The sequence below is a fragment of the Pristis pectinata genome, chromosome 26 (assembly GCF_009764475.1).
Source record: "Pristis pectinata isolate sPriPec2 chromosome 26, sPriPec2.1.pri, whole genome shotgun sequence".
In the NCBI taxonomy this organism is placed as follows: Eukaryota; Metazoa; Chordata; class Chondrichthyes; order Rhinopristiformes; family Pristidae; genus Pristis; species Pristis pectinata.
Genome location: NC_067430.1, coordinates 1,721,151 through 1,737,085, shown reverse-complemented (window position 1 = coordinate 1,737,085; position 15,935 = coordinate 1,721,151). Strand labels below are relative to the sequence as shown.

At 45.6% G+C, this 15,935-nt stretch overlaps 1 protein-coding gene across 6 annotated transcripts in view; it reads right to left on the bottom strand.

Moving 5' to 3' along the window:
- Positions 1–15,935, bottom strand: part of hspg2 (heparan sulfate proteoglycan 2) — a 429,897-nt gene that overhangs the window by 239,410 nt on the left and 174,552 nt on the right. For all 6 annotated transcript variants that reach the window (XM_052039638.1, XM_052039640.1, XM_052039643.1 and 3 more), the window contains exons 12-18: positions 15,663–15,814; positions 13,824–13,970; positions 11,927–12,090; positions 5,188–5,367; positions 3,608–3,804; positions 2,596–2,743; positions 236–363 (exon numbers count right to left, since the gene is read on the bottom strand). In XM_052039638.1, the coding sequence (XP_051895598.1) occupies positions 236–363; positions 2,596–2,743; positions 3,608–3,804; positions 5,188–5,367; positions 11,927–12,090; positions 13,824–13,970; positions 15,663–15,814 (1,116 nt within the window). The remainder of the gene's footprint in view (positions 1–235; positions 364–2,595; positions 2,744–3,607; positions 3,805–5,187; positions 5,368–11,926; positions 12,091–13,823; positions 13,971–15,662; positions 15,815–15,935) is intronic.

Here is a 15,935-nt window from a genome sequence, read left to right as displayed (position 1 = left end):
GATCACAGTTGGCATCAGGCTGATTAAGTCATCAGTCATTAGTGAACGTATTGAGGCACAGGGAATAGAGAAAGGGCTAGAATGAGCATGTGATTAACATGGAAACTGTTTTAATCTTCTCCTAAATCAATGCCAAACCATAAACCTGACACAGTCAACTGGACTGCGTCCAAATTCACCAAGTTGTTGTTCCAGCTCTGTTGTTCTGCCAGGGCTCCTGCTGTGTAACACGCACCTCCTGTTGGAGTCAGTGAATGGGCAGGGACACGGCATGCAGTCGTTGGGAGTTCCTCGAGTGGGGTTGCCAAAAAACCCTGGTTTGCACTTGTCACATTGTGGGCCCTCCGTGTTATGCCGGCAGTTCTGTGAGATACAGAAGAAATATGTCAGCATTCAGTATTCAGCCCTCGTTAATGTTCCTGGATTACACCAGCATCTCAACCACATGAATCAGGAGTCATATGTCCAACTGCAGATGTGCCTCAAGCAAAACCAAAGTGGATAATGCCACGTTTCCACTCTGTACTCCATCTGCTATATTGCTGTCAGCTCACTCAGCTTGTCTATAACCTCTCGACGCCCCTTTGCATCCTCACTACAGCTCACATTTCCATTTAAATTTATGCCATCAGCAAAGTTGGAAATATTACATGTGGTGTTCTCAGCCAAGGCGTTGATACAGATTGTGAATAATTGGGACCCAAGTGTTAATCTGGGCAGGTACCACATTAGTCACAGGCTGCCATCCTACACTTTGTTTTCTTTTGGTTAACCAACTCTCAATCCTCACGTGGAATACATTACACCCAATTCCGCGTGCTCTAGCCTTGTTTACCAACCTCTTGTGTGAGACCTTATCAAAAGTTTTCTGAGAAAACTGCACACACCATATTCACTGGGTCCCCTGATCCACTCTACTGGATACATCCTGCTGTAGACTTCCCTTCATAAATCCACGTCAACTTTGTAGATATCATCAGATTATATTCTAAATCTCTCTATTTTCTGTTTTTATTTGATATTCCAGTGTTTTTACAAGAAAAATTTGGAATTCCCAGATAAGGCACAATTTGAATTTGTTTTCTCTGGATTACTATCCCAATGCTAGCTCAATAACGTGATGAAATAATGCTCCTGTGTGGAGGATGCACTGCAGGAAGGCACTGAGGCCCCATTGGTGGCCCCACCAAACCCCCAGCATGCAGCATTCAGAAGGAATTGGATAGCTAGCAATGGGAAAAGCATCGCCTCAAACTTATCATTAGCCATTATCCCAAATCTGACTGAAAAGATTACATCTTCAACCCCCTCCCACCAATGATGCTAATGACAGCACCATTCCTATGGGAATTGTAGCAGTGATTCACAACCACTCGCTCTTGGGCAACTGAAGCTGGCTGATCAATGCTGAAAATGCCAAAAATATCCACATCTCAAAACCAAAATAAGACTTGATTATTCCAAACATTCACAGAAAACAGCAGTTCCATACATGTAACAAATCAGAAACTTGACTTGGGTCACTGACTGGGTTGGAACATTATAACAGAATCAGATCAAATCTAGATTCAGCGAGGTGAGATATTCAGTCTTGCTCCATCAGCGCCACACTTGCCTATTTTGTATCGCACACTCTTCAAAGAAAGCAAATGACCAAACTAATTGAATGGTTAAATTTTATTTCCTGATCCAACTGCTCCTGATGCTTAACCAGGATATATTCATTAAGACACTATAGGGATCAGTAATAACTGCATGGAGTCACACGGCACAGAAAGAGATACTGAGGCTGAACTGAACATTAAGCACCACATTTTTATACTCCCTACATACCTATCAACTCCCCCCAGACTCTACCACTTACCTACATGTTCGGGGCAATTTACAGCAGCTAATTAATCTACCAATCCGCACACCTTTGGGATGTGGGAGAAAACTGGAGCACCCGCAGAAACCCACATAGTCACGGGCAAGCTCCACACAGACAGCATCGCAGGTCAGGACTGAACCTGGGTCTCTGGAGCTGCAAGAAACTGCAGAAAGTTGTGGACACAGCCCAGCGCGTCACGGACACCAGCCTCCCCTCCTTGGACTCTGTCTTTACCTCTCGCTGCCTTGGCAAAGCAGCCAGCATAATCAAAGACCCCACCCACCAGGGACATTCTCTCTTCTCTCCTCTTCCATCAGGTAGAGGATACAGGAGCCTGAGGGCACATACTACCAGGCTCAAGGACAGCTTCTCTCCCACTGTGATAAGACTATTGAATGGTTCCCTTATACGATGAGACGAACTCTTGACCTCACGATCTACCTAGTGACCTTGCCCTTGCACCTTTTTGTCTACCTGCACTGTACTTTCTCTGTAGCTGTGACACTTCACTCTGTATTGTTATTGTTTTTATCTGTACTACCTCAATGCACTGTGTACCAACTCAATGTAACTGCACTGTGTAATGAATTCACCTGTACGATCGGTGTGCAAGACAAGTTTTTCACTGTATCTTGGTACGTGGCAATAATAAACCAATACCAATACTAGCTGTGCCACCCTAAAAAGAGACCAAAATTTACCAGCACAATATTTGAAGCTCTTACCAGACAGTATCCTGTAACCTTGTCACAGGTGCTAGCGTGACCATTGCAGCTGCAGCCATCACATACACCGAGGTACGGGCCAGTGGGCACACGATTAAACCCAGAGGCACAGCTCTCACAGGAAAGACCCACGTAACTCTGAGGGCATCTGAAAGCAAAGAGAGCATGTTAACATTTGTCTTCATTTGTTCAACATTTAGTAACTTATACCGTAAGTCACATGGGGGTTTCCCTTCAAATACTTAATGATTTTATAATTAAACACCAGTCCAGATTTCCCAATGATATCTTGGCATAATCAAAGTGCAAATGAAATATTAAACTAAGGTGCAGGTAGGATCAGTCACACCCTTTAACGTCAGAAATGTTCATGCCACAACACTGCTACATACAAATTCCAATTCTCATTTTTGCCTGACATCCTCCCATGTTAATACCTGCCAAGCCCAATTTAACTGACAACAGACTCGTCCCCAAGTAAAAGACCAGAGCACTCGACTCTCCAAATGCAAATTTATAGGCAAAATTTTAGGAACAAGTGCGTCTGAAGTTCGTATTTCTGGTGTTTTATACTGAAGATTTTTGTTCACAGTAGTGTAGCGGTTAGCGTAACGCTATTACAGCGCCAGTGACGCGGGTTCAATTCCCACCACTGTCTGTAAGGAGTTTGTACGTTCTCCCCGTGTCTGCGTGGGTTTCCTCCCACATTTCAAAGACGTACGGGTTAGGAAGTTGTGGGCATGCAATGTTGGCACTGGAAGCATGGCGACGCTTGTGGGCTGCCCCCAGCACATTCTCAGTAACGCAAAAGATGCAATTCACTGTGTGTTTTGATGTACATGTGACTAATAAATAAATATATTCTCAGGAAAATTCAAAGCAATGTAAGTTGCTGTGGGCGTAAATCAGTGCAGAAGCAATGGGAATTTTCATGCAAGCCGAGACATGGGAATTCTGACTGCAATGTAATTTCTAAAATGACAATGAACTATGAGGAAATCCATTTGGTTACCTGCATTCCTCAACAAGCAGTGGTCTTCCCAGGTTTGTAAACTCCACACTGGTCGTATCCATGACAATGTCACTAAGACCGACACTGGCCATCCTGCTGTCATACTTTGTTTGGATAAGAATGCTGTCCAGATTAGCTAAGGTCATCATGAGGTCTTCACGGGTCACAGCAGTGCCTGACTCGTGCAGCCAGTTGTCCTGTGGAAAACCACGGAACATTGATATGGTCTACTCCAGTTGTTTCATTGTAAACATTAAAGAGCTTTGAAACAGAATAGAAACTGGGGGAGTTTGCCATTTTGCTCGCTCCAGCCTTATCTTTCATTCAATAAAATTCATGGTTGATCCGCTCTACAGTTACTTCCCCACCCAATCCCTCTGTCTCTTGCATCCAAAAATTGTCAATCTCACCCTTAACTGTGCCTTCACTACCCTCTGGGTGAGAGAATTAGAGAAGTTCAGGACCTTTTGCTTAGAGGAATTTCTCTTCATCTCACCAGATGTCTGACCCATTACTCTGAGACTATTCTTCCTACTTCTTGGAGTTCAATCATTATACAACAACCCTCCAATTCCAGGGATTGCTGTAATGAACCATGCACTCCAGGCAAGTGTATCCTTCATTAAACATAGAGACCAAAAGTGCACACACTACTTCTGGTACGTTTCACTACAGCCATACACAACTGGAACAAGATTTCCCGACCTAGACCCACCAATGGGGTTGACTCTTTAAACACCCTCTGAAATGGTCTGGCAAGACTCTCACTTCAAAGTTAATTAGGGATGGATAACGAATGCCCAGATCCTAAATATTAATCCTAACCCAAATCCTAAAGATCAGCTGGGAAGGCTTACTGTTACTGTAAACTGGTTACTGTAAATGATCCTTTTCTGTTGATTAGTAGCCAAAAGAATCAAAGAGAAGCTGATGGGCACTTGTGAGTGAGAACATGCTGCAGGGGCACAGGATAAATAGTGTTGCTCCTGTGGGAAACAGCATGAACCAGATGGGTAGAATGGCCTCTTTCTGTGCTTATTAAGTCACAGTCATACAGGCCAAAGACAAACCCTGCTGACCATGTGAATTATCAATTGACCATTTATACTAATCCACAATTTAGCCTGTAGCTTTCTATGCCTCACTGATACAATGTATGCCAAGATACTTCTGAAACATTGTGGGAGTCTCTGCCTCGGCCACTCACTCAGGCATGAGATAAGCTCAGATAACTGACTGGTTCTCTTGGCCATTTACTCCCCAGATGTCAGAAAGGGGTACCTTAATTAGCTGAAATGATCAGACACATCCCTGGATAATGCCCCTTCACGAAACACCAGCAGCAGAAGAGCTGACCACCATTTCCCAGGGTAATTCAGAGCATGGTCTGGTCTGGACATCATGGTGATAACGAAAAGGACTTCTTCTCCTGAGTGTTCCCCACCATAAGTATCTGTCCTGAGTGGCTGTCACATTGCCTTTACCTGTCCTCCTACGTCTGAACTTCCTTCCAGAGTAACCATGTGAAAGCCTCCAGCCAGCCTCAGATAGAAGACTGGGACTGGGAATTCTCCACTTACCTCAGTGAAGAGAATTTCCTTCTGATTAATGACATTGGGCTGAGTAGGTTTCTTTGCTTTGTGGATTAGTTTTCTTCCGTTCCCTATGATAATGACGTCAGGTTTGTTCTCGGGCTCCACCCGCCCTCTCGGCACACTGTAGCGGACCTTGTAGCGCAGGTGACCACCATAGGAATCGACCTGAGGAAAACAACATTTTGAAAACTGCCCACATTTGGGCCTTTGGGTTCCTTCACTGTCACAGACATAAGGTGCACAACACAGTCGCTTTTTCTGGTTGCTAGGTTAGAGCTAACAAGAGTGAACTTTTTAGTGGGTGATTAAGTACACTTTGGGAAGTGAAATTCTGGTAGGACATCCAGAGTAAATGGCAGGGACCTTAGGAGCATTGATGTACAGAGAGACTTGAGGTTGCAAGTCATAGCTCAATGTCGTGGATAGGGTAGTGAAGAAAGCATGCGGTATGGCATATGACAGTTCTGGTCCCCACACTGCAGGAAGGATGTGGCAGCAACAGAGAGAATGCAGAAGAGATTCACCAGGACGTTGCCTGGAATGGAGGACTGTGGTTATAAGGAGAGAAACAAAGAGGAGGCCACAGTTGGAGCACCGAATGTAGTAGATGATATTAAGAGAGCTGCAGGTGAATCACTGTCTCACCTGAAAGGACTGTTTGGGTCCCTGGATGAAGGCGGTGTAGGGGCAGTGGCTGCACCTATGACGGAGCAATGGAAAGTTCCCAGGGTGGGAGTGGGATGGGGGGGTGGGGGAGTGGGGGGGATTACTTAAAGTGGGAGAAATCAATGTTCATGCCATTAGGCTGCAAGGTTCCAAGACATTAAATGAGGTGCTGTTCCTCCAGTTTGCACTCGGACTTCTCCTGGTAGTGGAGGAGGATACGTAGGCTGGTAGGATGAAATGTGAGGTCAAGAGGGACCATATCCCTGTTGCTTTTGGGAGAGGTGGGGGGGAGGGGGGGAGAGCAGAGGTATAGGAAATGGCAGAGATATGGGTGTGAGCTCTCTCGACCACAGTCTGGGGGAAGCCCTGGTTAGAAAAGAAGTTGGACATCTCGGATGTCCTGGAGTGGAAAACCTCATCATGAGAGCAGATGTGGCGAAGGCAGAGAAATTGAGAAAAAGGGACAGCGTCCTTGCAAGAGACAGGATGGGAGGAGCTGTAATCGAGGTAGCTGTGGGCGTCAGTGGCTTTGTAAAAGATGTTGGTGAATAAGGAATCTCCTGAAATAGAAACGGAAAGATCGAAGGAGAGAGAAGTGTCAGAGATAGTCCAAGTGAATTGGGGAGCAGGGTGAAAATTTGTGGCAAAATTTATGAAACTGTCGAGTTCCACACGGGTACAAGAGGTGGCACCAATGCAGTCATCGATATAGTGGAGAAAGAGTTGAGGAATGGGGCTGGAGTAGGTTTGGAACAGAGACTGTTCGATGTAGCCGATGAAGAGGCAGGCACAGCTGGGGCCCACACGAGTGCCCATGGCTATGGCCTTGGTCTGTAGACAGTGAGAGGAATCGAAAGTGAAGTTGTTTAGGATGAGGACAAGTTCAGCCAGGTGAGTGTGCTCCAAGTGTGGCCTCCTCTGCATTGGCGAGACCAAACGCAGACTAGGTGACTGTTTCACAGAACACCTGTGCTCTGTCCGTAACCGTGATCTGCATCTCCCTGTTGCCAGTCACTTCAACTCCCCCTCCCACACTATCACTGATACGTCAGTCCTCGGCCTCCTCCACTGCCAGGAGAATTCCAAGTGCAAACTGGAGGAACAGCACCTCATTTTCCATCTTGAAACCTTGCAGCCTAACGGCATGAACACTGAATTCTCCCACTGTAAGTAATCCCCACACCTCACCCCCCCCCCCCCCACCACGCCTCTTCTCTTCTTCCCTTTCCTGGCCTCTGTCTCCTTTTTCTACCCCCTTTTTCCTCTCTCTCCTTACCTTTGACCCATCCCCTGATGAATCTGCTCTCTCCACCTCCCCCACACCTGCCTATCACTAACTCTTACCTGCATCTACCTATCACCACCCTGTGCGCACCCCACCTCCCCTCTTTTGTCCACCTATCACTGCTCTGCTTTTCCCTCCCATATACTGGGCTTCCCCCATTCCTATCTTCAGTCCTGAAGAAGGGTCCTGACCCAGAATGTTGACCATCTGCTTTTCTCCACGGATGCTGCCTGGCCTGCTGAGTTCCTCCAGCATCATCGTGTTTTACAGTTATAAGGAGATATTGGATAGGTTGGGTTTATTCTCACTGGAATGTACTTGGCTGAGTGGTGACCTTATAGAGGTTTATAAAATTATGGGAAGCATAGATAGAGCAGATAGAATCTTTTTCCCAGGGCAGGAAAGTCTAAAACCAGAAAGCACAGGTTTAAGGTGAGAGGGGCAAAGATTAATGGAGATCTGAGGGGTAAGTTTTCCACACAGCGGGAGGCAAATGTAAGATATCTTTATTGGTCACATGTACATCGAAACACACAGTGAAATGCGTCTTTTGCATAGAGTGTTCTGGGGACAGCCCGCAAGTGTCGCCACGCTTCTGGCACCAACATAACATACCCACAACTTCCTAACCCGTACGTCTTTGGAATGTGGGAGGAAACCGGAGCACCCGGAGGAAACCCACGCAGACACGGGGAGAACCTACAAACTCCTCACAGACAGTGGGACGAGCTGACGGAGGAGGTGGTGGAGGTGGATACATTTACAATGTTTAAAAGGCATTTGGGTGGGTGCTTGGATTGGAAGGGAGTGGAGGGATACGGGTCTAATGCAGGCAAATGGGGTTGGTATAGATCGGCATCATGGTTGGTGCAGACGAGGTGGGCTGCAAGGGCCTGATTCTCTGCTGTACATTTCTATAATTTCTACGATCAAAAGATTATACGTTTTTCCCACATTCACTCATACTTCTCCATTGTGATTATGCAGCTCCCATTAAGTCAAACATTTCTTGCTCTTATCACATATGCAAACCCGATAACATATACATTTCATGATTTAAAGTTGTAAATTCCTAATTAAATAATGCACTGCAGAAACTAAAGAGGGTGTCCACTGAGTGAGCTGGGCCGGTTAATGGGACAAAGTTGACATATCCATTATACTTGTTTCCTAATTCAAACAACTACCAGCCTGACAAATAGCCAGAGAAAATCAAAGGTTGAGAACTCTAGCACTGGTGTTAGGACCAGCTTTGATCACAGTCTGTGTAAGACAAAGAACAGCCAGAATTGTCAGGTCAAGATAATGAAAGCACATCATTGCCTTACAGAGCGATGATTGTTGTTAGCTGATGAATGGACAGAGCACAAGCAGAGAGGTCAGTGGTGGATCTGACTGAGTTAACATATCAGATTGATGACGAGTGGCTCTGCCAAATGCCGATTAGCCTAATCTACCGAGATACAAGTTTGTATCTCCTTCTGAAGGAAGTAGATTGGTTTGTGAGTAAAATCTGTCAGTTACTTGGAGATAATTTAGACACGCAATTTCATGAAAATAAAATCATTGCATGCAACCTTTTAACTAAAGTCCTAATATCAAAGGAAGCTTATCTTCTCTCTGGATCAGGAACCTCATTATGCTGACAGGCTAAAATGAGAACCATCAGTGATAATTTCCAAATAAAGAAACTTTAGAACACAAAGAACCAGAACTCATCCAGCATGAAATTTATGGAACTGGGAATACAAATCCTAACCTTTAACGACTACCTTCAAAGATGCTTTGTTTTTGTTTGTGCAGGGCAATAGCTGTTAAAAGAACTCACTGGATCAGCCATGTGAAATTTAGTCAGCAGGTCCTGCAATACAGAAGCACCACTGAAATGTCACACCACAACATGCCATAGTCTTCCTTCTGACACTCCAGGTTTGTGATGTCCTCCCAGTTATTGCCCAACAAAGCAGAATATTTATTCAAATTAGGCTTCCCCTTAAGGGTACAGTCAAATGAAACTATTAGAATAAAACACTCACAGCCCATTTTGATGTAAAGTTAAACAGGTGGAGATCAAGAATGATGCAAATACAGATGATTTCAGAGATCCAGGCTGCCAGATTTCTTTGAGATGCTCATGTGTCAGACAATAACTGTGGCAATTGTGAAGCTGAGTTTATTAAATTTTTTTAAAAATTTCATTTACAGCGTGGTAACAGGCCCTTCTGGCCCAACAAGTCCACGACGCCCATTTTAAACCCAAATTAACCTACCTGTACGTCTTTGCAATGTGGGAGGAAACCGGAGCACCCAGAGGAAACCCACGCAGACACGGCAGAACGTACAAACTCCTTACAGACAGCGACGGGAATCGAAACCCGATCACTGGCACTGTAATAGCGTTGCGCTAACCGCTACACTACCGTGCTGCCTGGTTTTTGATTGGGGCTGAGTCAAAATGTTCCCAACCTGAACCCAAGTCTCCTCCCCACAGTTATGCTACTCTCAAACTTCCAGTGGAGAAATCAGCAAGGCAGTTCCTAATGGAATACATTCTTCACTGTGAATTACCAATCAATCCTGCTCTACTCATCAGTGAATAAAACTATACTTTCCGCAAATCATACCACTTCAAGTCAAAGCTCAGTGCTGTGGAGAGACACTACACAGAGAGAACGGGAGGAGCTTTCTCTGTTCGAGGAAGAAAAGTTGAGGACCAGTTCAGAACAGAACCGGACAAAGAGTGAATGGGGAGCCACACAGGTCCAGCAACCTGGGTTCAATCCTGACCTTGTGTGGTTTTTCATCTTCCCCTTGTGGCCACGTGGGTTTCAGCCAGGTGCTCCAATTTTCTCCCACATCCCAAGGATGTGCTGGTAGGTTAGCAGGCCACTGTAAATTGCCCCTAGTGCAGCCTGTGTCAGGAGAATTGGGGAGAATGGTACGTGAGAGGCAATAGATGAGTGAACAGGACGGATGGGTGGCGCTCTGTGAACTGGTGTAGAACGGTTTAACAAACTAACTCAGTGGGTCAGGCAGCAGCTGCGGAGGCAGAGGGATAGTGGACATCTTGGGTCGATACCGTGCATCAGGACTGAGACCGTAGAGGGGAGATTGCTGGCACAGAGGTGAGAGGGAGGGGTAAGGCAGGAGATCGGTGGAACTAGGTGAGGAGGGGGATGATAGGCAGATGGAGCCAATTAGGGAGGGGATTGGAGACATGGTGGGTTGAGTGTGTAGGTGATGGGCAGACAGAACTAGGTTGGGGAGGTGAAAGAACTTGGGTAACAGAGGGGCTGGGGCTAGGGTTTGGGAAGAAGGGGTTTGTGAGAGGGAAAGTGAAAGGAGCACAGGAGGTGTGGGTTACCTGAAGGTGGAAAATTCAACGTTCATGCCATTAGGTTATAAACTACCCAGGCGGAATATGAGGTGTTCTTTGAGTTTGCATTTGGCTTCACCCAGGCAGGGGAGGAGGCCGAGGACAGACAGGTCGGTGAGGGATTGGGAAGCTGAGTTGAAATGGCTTGCAACTGGGAGCAATGGCCATGTCTAGAACACAAGAAATCTAAATCACAATCTGAATGTTAGATAATTCCCGGTAACAATGGTCGCAACAAAGAGGAAAGTGGATAGGAATGTGTTACAGAGATGATTAAGGGCCATTTATGGTTCTTTCCTTCTATTAATTTACCTTACTGTGCTTCATTGTGAAAAGTGCTTCATTGCAACAAAGTGGAAGTCTGAATTATAGCAGCACACTGTTCTCCACAATCTGCTTCACTCTGGCTCTGAGCACAAATCTTTTGTTTGTTTTCTTTGCCAAGAGTTAACATTGGACTCCATTCAAGTCTGAGGTGAATGTGGGAACTGCGGCACGGAGGCCACTCGTCCCTCTAGTCTGCTCTACTATTTAACTTGACGACGGCTGACTTGATTGTACTCTCAACTCTACGTTTCTGTCTATTCACGGTATCCTACCACCCCCTCGCTTGCTAGGAATCGACCTACCCTTATTTAAAAAATGTTCATAGACTCTTTCCACTGCCCTTTGAGGAAGAGAATTCCAAAGCCTCGTCCCTGCCATAAATGGATGGCTTCATATTTCTAACAGTGATCCCTGGTTCTAGATTCTCCCACAAGAGGAAACACCTCCTTCGTTTCCACCCTCTCAAGAGCCCTCAGTACCTGAAATGTTTCAGGCAAGTCCCCTCTCAATCTTCCAAACTCCAGCAGATTCAAGACTTAACTTTCCTCATAAGACAACCCACCCATTCCAGGTATCAGTATCTCACATCTTATTTCCTGCTTATAATGACACAGGTCATTCAGCCTATCAGTTCTGTGCCAGCCTCTTGCTGAGCAATTCAAAGTCCCATTCTCCCTCATCCACTGGAGCCAACAGCAGATTCACTCTCGACTTGCACCAACCTTGTGCAGGAGTTGCTAAGGTGGCTCCATTATGCCTCAAAATGCTGAAAGAGACAGTATTCTACCCATCCACTTGATGTCTTTGTACTAACAACAAATGTAAAACTGCACGGATAAAATGCATCAACAGATAATTTGCAGTATTGGCCAAAAATGCCCATGATACACAACCTTAAAAAAATAAGTGTAATAAGAGCAAGAAATCAGCATTTCATTAATCTTCAGTGACAATTACAAACTTCTAAACACTTCTAAAGAGTTTTAAACCAAATCCCCAGTTGAGAAAAATATGAGTAAACTCAATAACCAAATATGAGGAACTTCAAAATCCCAACAATCCAAACGCACCTTATTTCCCAAAAACTGCTTTGGCAGAATCCAGAAAGCCTCATGGTTAAGGAACCGTCTTGAGAGATCAACCAGCTGAAATTCTCTCGAGTCTGGGTCCACCACCATCTGAGAGCTGGAGAGTGGAGGTGTCACTGGCTGGGCTGGCACCGTCACATTCACACCTAGAGGGAGAACACAATCACACCTCAGTGCCAACCTGAAGGCCCATTCGGTCAATGGCATCCTAAACCAGAAAGAACATACTGCTGAAGGTAGCCAAAACAACAAGCTGGCTTTCACTGTTCCATGCAGGGAGGGAAGATATATGATGCACAGAGAAAGCTAGCACATTAAGGTGAATCAGTAATCACCAAGTTAATCTGTTCTAAAAACAGAAAACAGTGGAAATACTCAGCAGGTCAGGTAGCATCTAGGGAAAGAGAAACAGAGTTAATGTACCAGGTCCAGAATTCTTCATCAGAACTGGGAAGGACAGAAAGCATGTTAGTTTTAGGTTGCAGAGAGGGATGGATTGGAGTAAGGGAATCTCTCTCATAGGGTGAGGACAGGGTTGCCCTGGGGATAAACAAGGTCATCTGGTCATTGAGTTAATGGGGCAGTTAGGATAGGAGTTAGGGTTGTCCTTTGTTCATTAAACCTATGAACAGGGCAATTAGTGAAAAGAGAAAGGATGTGAGTGTTGTTAACTGTAAGTCTGCAGGACCTGCTCAGCAGCACAGGCTATACTCATGGAGTTAGTCTGGTGACTCAGCTTCACTGGAAAGCTGAATCAGTTCCTCCACTAGCAGCATAGATTTAACATACTACAGGTGGCAGACTATCAAGGAGTCACCAAACATCAACCACCTAAAGCCCTCTGTCCCTGCTACCTGAAGATCAACGTCTATTGCAGACTGTTGATCTTATTCGTCAGTGCATTGAATGAGCTTAAAAGTGCTTAAAGCTTGTCAGTTCAATCAGTCCTGAAGGAAGCCAGTCAGTTCCTCATACGGCATGCCTGTATGATGAAAGGCCATCAGCCTTTTAACATTAACCCTGTCTCCTGCACCACAAATGCCACCTGACCTAGCGTTCATCAAAATCCCTCTTGTATTTCTTTAGGAAGTTAATCAGACTCCTGTTACAACCAGGCACTCTGCAAAGCCTTTCCTAGTTGCTCTTATGCCAGCTAAGGATCTTGCACCACTCAAAACTACTCAGTTATGAGGCTGATGAAACTCTCATTCCCAACCTTCTAAATTTCAGTTATTAATTGTAACTGAGTAACCTGAAGATGCGTCTGCTCTGTCACAGGAAGAAACAGCATCATCAGGATGTAAGGCATCTTGCTCTATTCATTTGGTTCAACTACTATGGTCACTGGACATCTACCCAAGCTGGAAAGGTTGTACCTCACTCAATAGCAATCCAGTCTATCTCTGCTGTAGGAATTATCTCCATGGCCAGCACTGGGGCCAATGGCACCTCTCAAAAATGGTCTTCAAAGCACAAACAGTAGTATGCTTACAGATGAGCAGGGTTAGGGTTAGGGTTAGGGTGTACAAAAGTGTACAACTCATCACTCCAGTGACCTGGGTTCAGTCCTGACCTCCAGTACTGTGCATGTCACGTTTGCATCTTCTGCCTCTGAATGTGTGGGTTTCTCCTGGGTGCTCCAGTTTCCTCCCACATCCCAAAGATTTGTGGGTCAGTGGGTTAATTGGCCACTGTAAATTGACCCGAGTCTGTAGGTGAGAGGCAGAATCTGGGGAGAGTTGATGGGAATGTGGGAAGAATAAAATGGGTTAGAGTAGGTTTAGTTAAAAAAGAATTGGGTGCTCGATGGTTAGCTCTGGCCCAGTGAGCTGAGGGGGCTATTTCCATGCTGTATCTCTCTACGACTCTAATCACTTACCCATAAAATTATCTTCTTCAGTGAAACGTAGATGTATCTGGTCTCTGTAGCGACTCGTAGAAACACAGTTTCTTGTAAGACCAAAGCAGAAACAGGGAATACATCGCAGTGTGCCTTCCACATTGAAGTGACCCTCTGGGCAGATTCCTGAAAAAGAAAATAGTACCTTAAACCAACTGCAACAGCTGGGGCACTGAATGCCTTCGGTGGGGAGGGGAAAATCTAACTAAAACCTCAACTCATTTAATTTGTGCTTTTCCTGGAGTAACAGCTAATCCTTAAGCAAAGACACAGAGGCCATCATTCAGATAGGATTACACTTGTCCACCTTGGTTGTATGAATACAGTTTGTTTCCTTTCCCTCTTGGGTAACCAGGTTGTCTCTCTGTTCTTCTGCCTCCCCGCCTCACCATAATTGTTTGAAGGACTGGGTTGGGTTAAGCCACAATTTATTATTCCTTCTCAAAACTCCAGTCAACTGCTGGGTAAGTTGACAATGTAAAGCGAATGTAATGTGCTTTAACGTGCATTTCTAGAATGCCAAGCATTCAAATCCTTCCCAAGAAAACCTGGAAATCTAGAACAGCAGCCGAACTATCAGGCAGAAATGAACGATGACAAAAAACGTACAATGTATTTTTAAGTTTCTCTTGCCACCCATCGTTTCTTCCTATCCCGGCCAGTTCTTGTGGGCTCACAACTTCACTTGTGCCAGGCAGCAGGACAGAGTACGAGCTGGCTGCGTGTGGAATGTCACACCATGCCCAATCTTCCCCCAACCCTCCAACTACAGCAGGGGGTTTAACAAATCGCAACAGGACAGTATCAATCTTTGCCTCTCTCCAGGAGTAGGTCTGATGCTAATGCACGGTTCTTGAGGTCAGCTGTACAACTGTGACCAAAGGTGTACAACTACAGTTAACACCTGAAGTACATCGTCATTGTTTCCTCTCTCCCTGTCTGGAACAGCAGTTTAATTTTTGACAACAACTGCTCTCTGAACAATTATAAAGTATGGTGTTTACATGGGTGGATGCACCTCACCCAGCACTCACTGTGCCACACTGTGCAGTACATCCACACGCTACACCAAGAGATATTTTTATGTCACATCGAAACACACAGTGAAATGCATCTTTTGCGTAGAGTGTTCTGCGGGCAGCCCGCAAGTGTCTCCACGCTTCCGTCGCCAACGTAGCATGCCCACAACTTCCTAACCTGTACGTCTTTGGAATGTGGGAGGAAACCGGAGCACCCGGAGGAAACCCACGCAGACACGGGGAGAACATACAAACTCCTTACAGACAGTGGCCGGAATTGAACCCAGGCCACTGGCGCTGTAATAGCGTTACGCTAACCGCTACACTACCGTGTCTGCAAGGGTATCCCAAGGATGAACTCTACTGGTTAGGCTCAACATTGTGAAATATTTGGAGACACAAGAGATGGCAGATGCTGGAACTTGGAGCAAACAACAAACTGCGGGAGGAACCCAACCGATCGAGCAGCATCTGTGGGAGGGGGCGGGGAGAAATTGTTGATGTTTTGGGTTGTATCATCAGGACTGTGAGATATTTATTCTTCTTCCATCTTTGGAGAAATCCAGGAAGCAATTTCCTCTCAATACCTCACATCACCAGAGCTGAACAGCCTGAACAATTCAAGAGGAACATGACTGCAGTGGAACATCATCCACCTCTGCATCACATCCTTGTCAACTAGTTACAGAAGTTTGGAGTTTCTATGGCCAGTGGTTGATGGATAACACATTCGTAACAATTAAGATGTTCTACAGGCATAGAACACAAGCAACTTGATGCAATAGTGTGAAGAGGTTACCTGGGTTGGATTTCAGAACCAGCAGTGCATCAGGGATGGCGAAGATCATCCCTCTGGCATTGATAGCCTCACAGGTGTACGCCCCTTGGTCGGATTCCTTAACATCCCTAATGATCAGTGTTCCCTGTCCGTTCTGACTTGTCATGGTAACTCTGCAACGAGAAAACCCAGTGGGAAAGGGTTGCTGGGATGGAGGAGTGAGCCAGTATTAACCACACCTGCAGCTGCCTGCAGGTTCAATGCAACTTCAAAGAGCTTGGCTCAACAATCCAA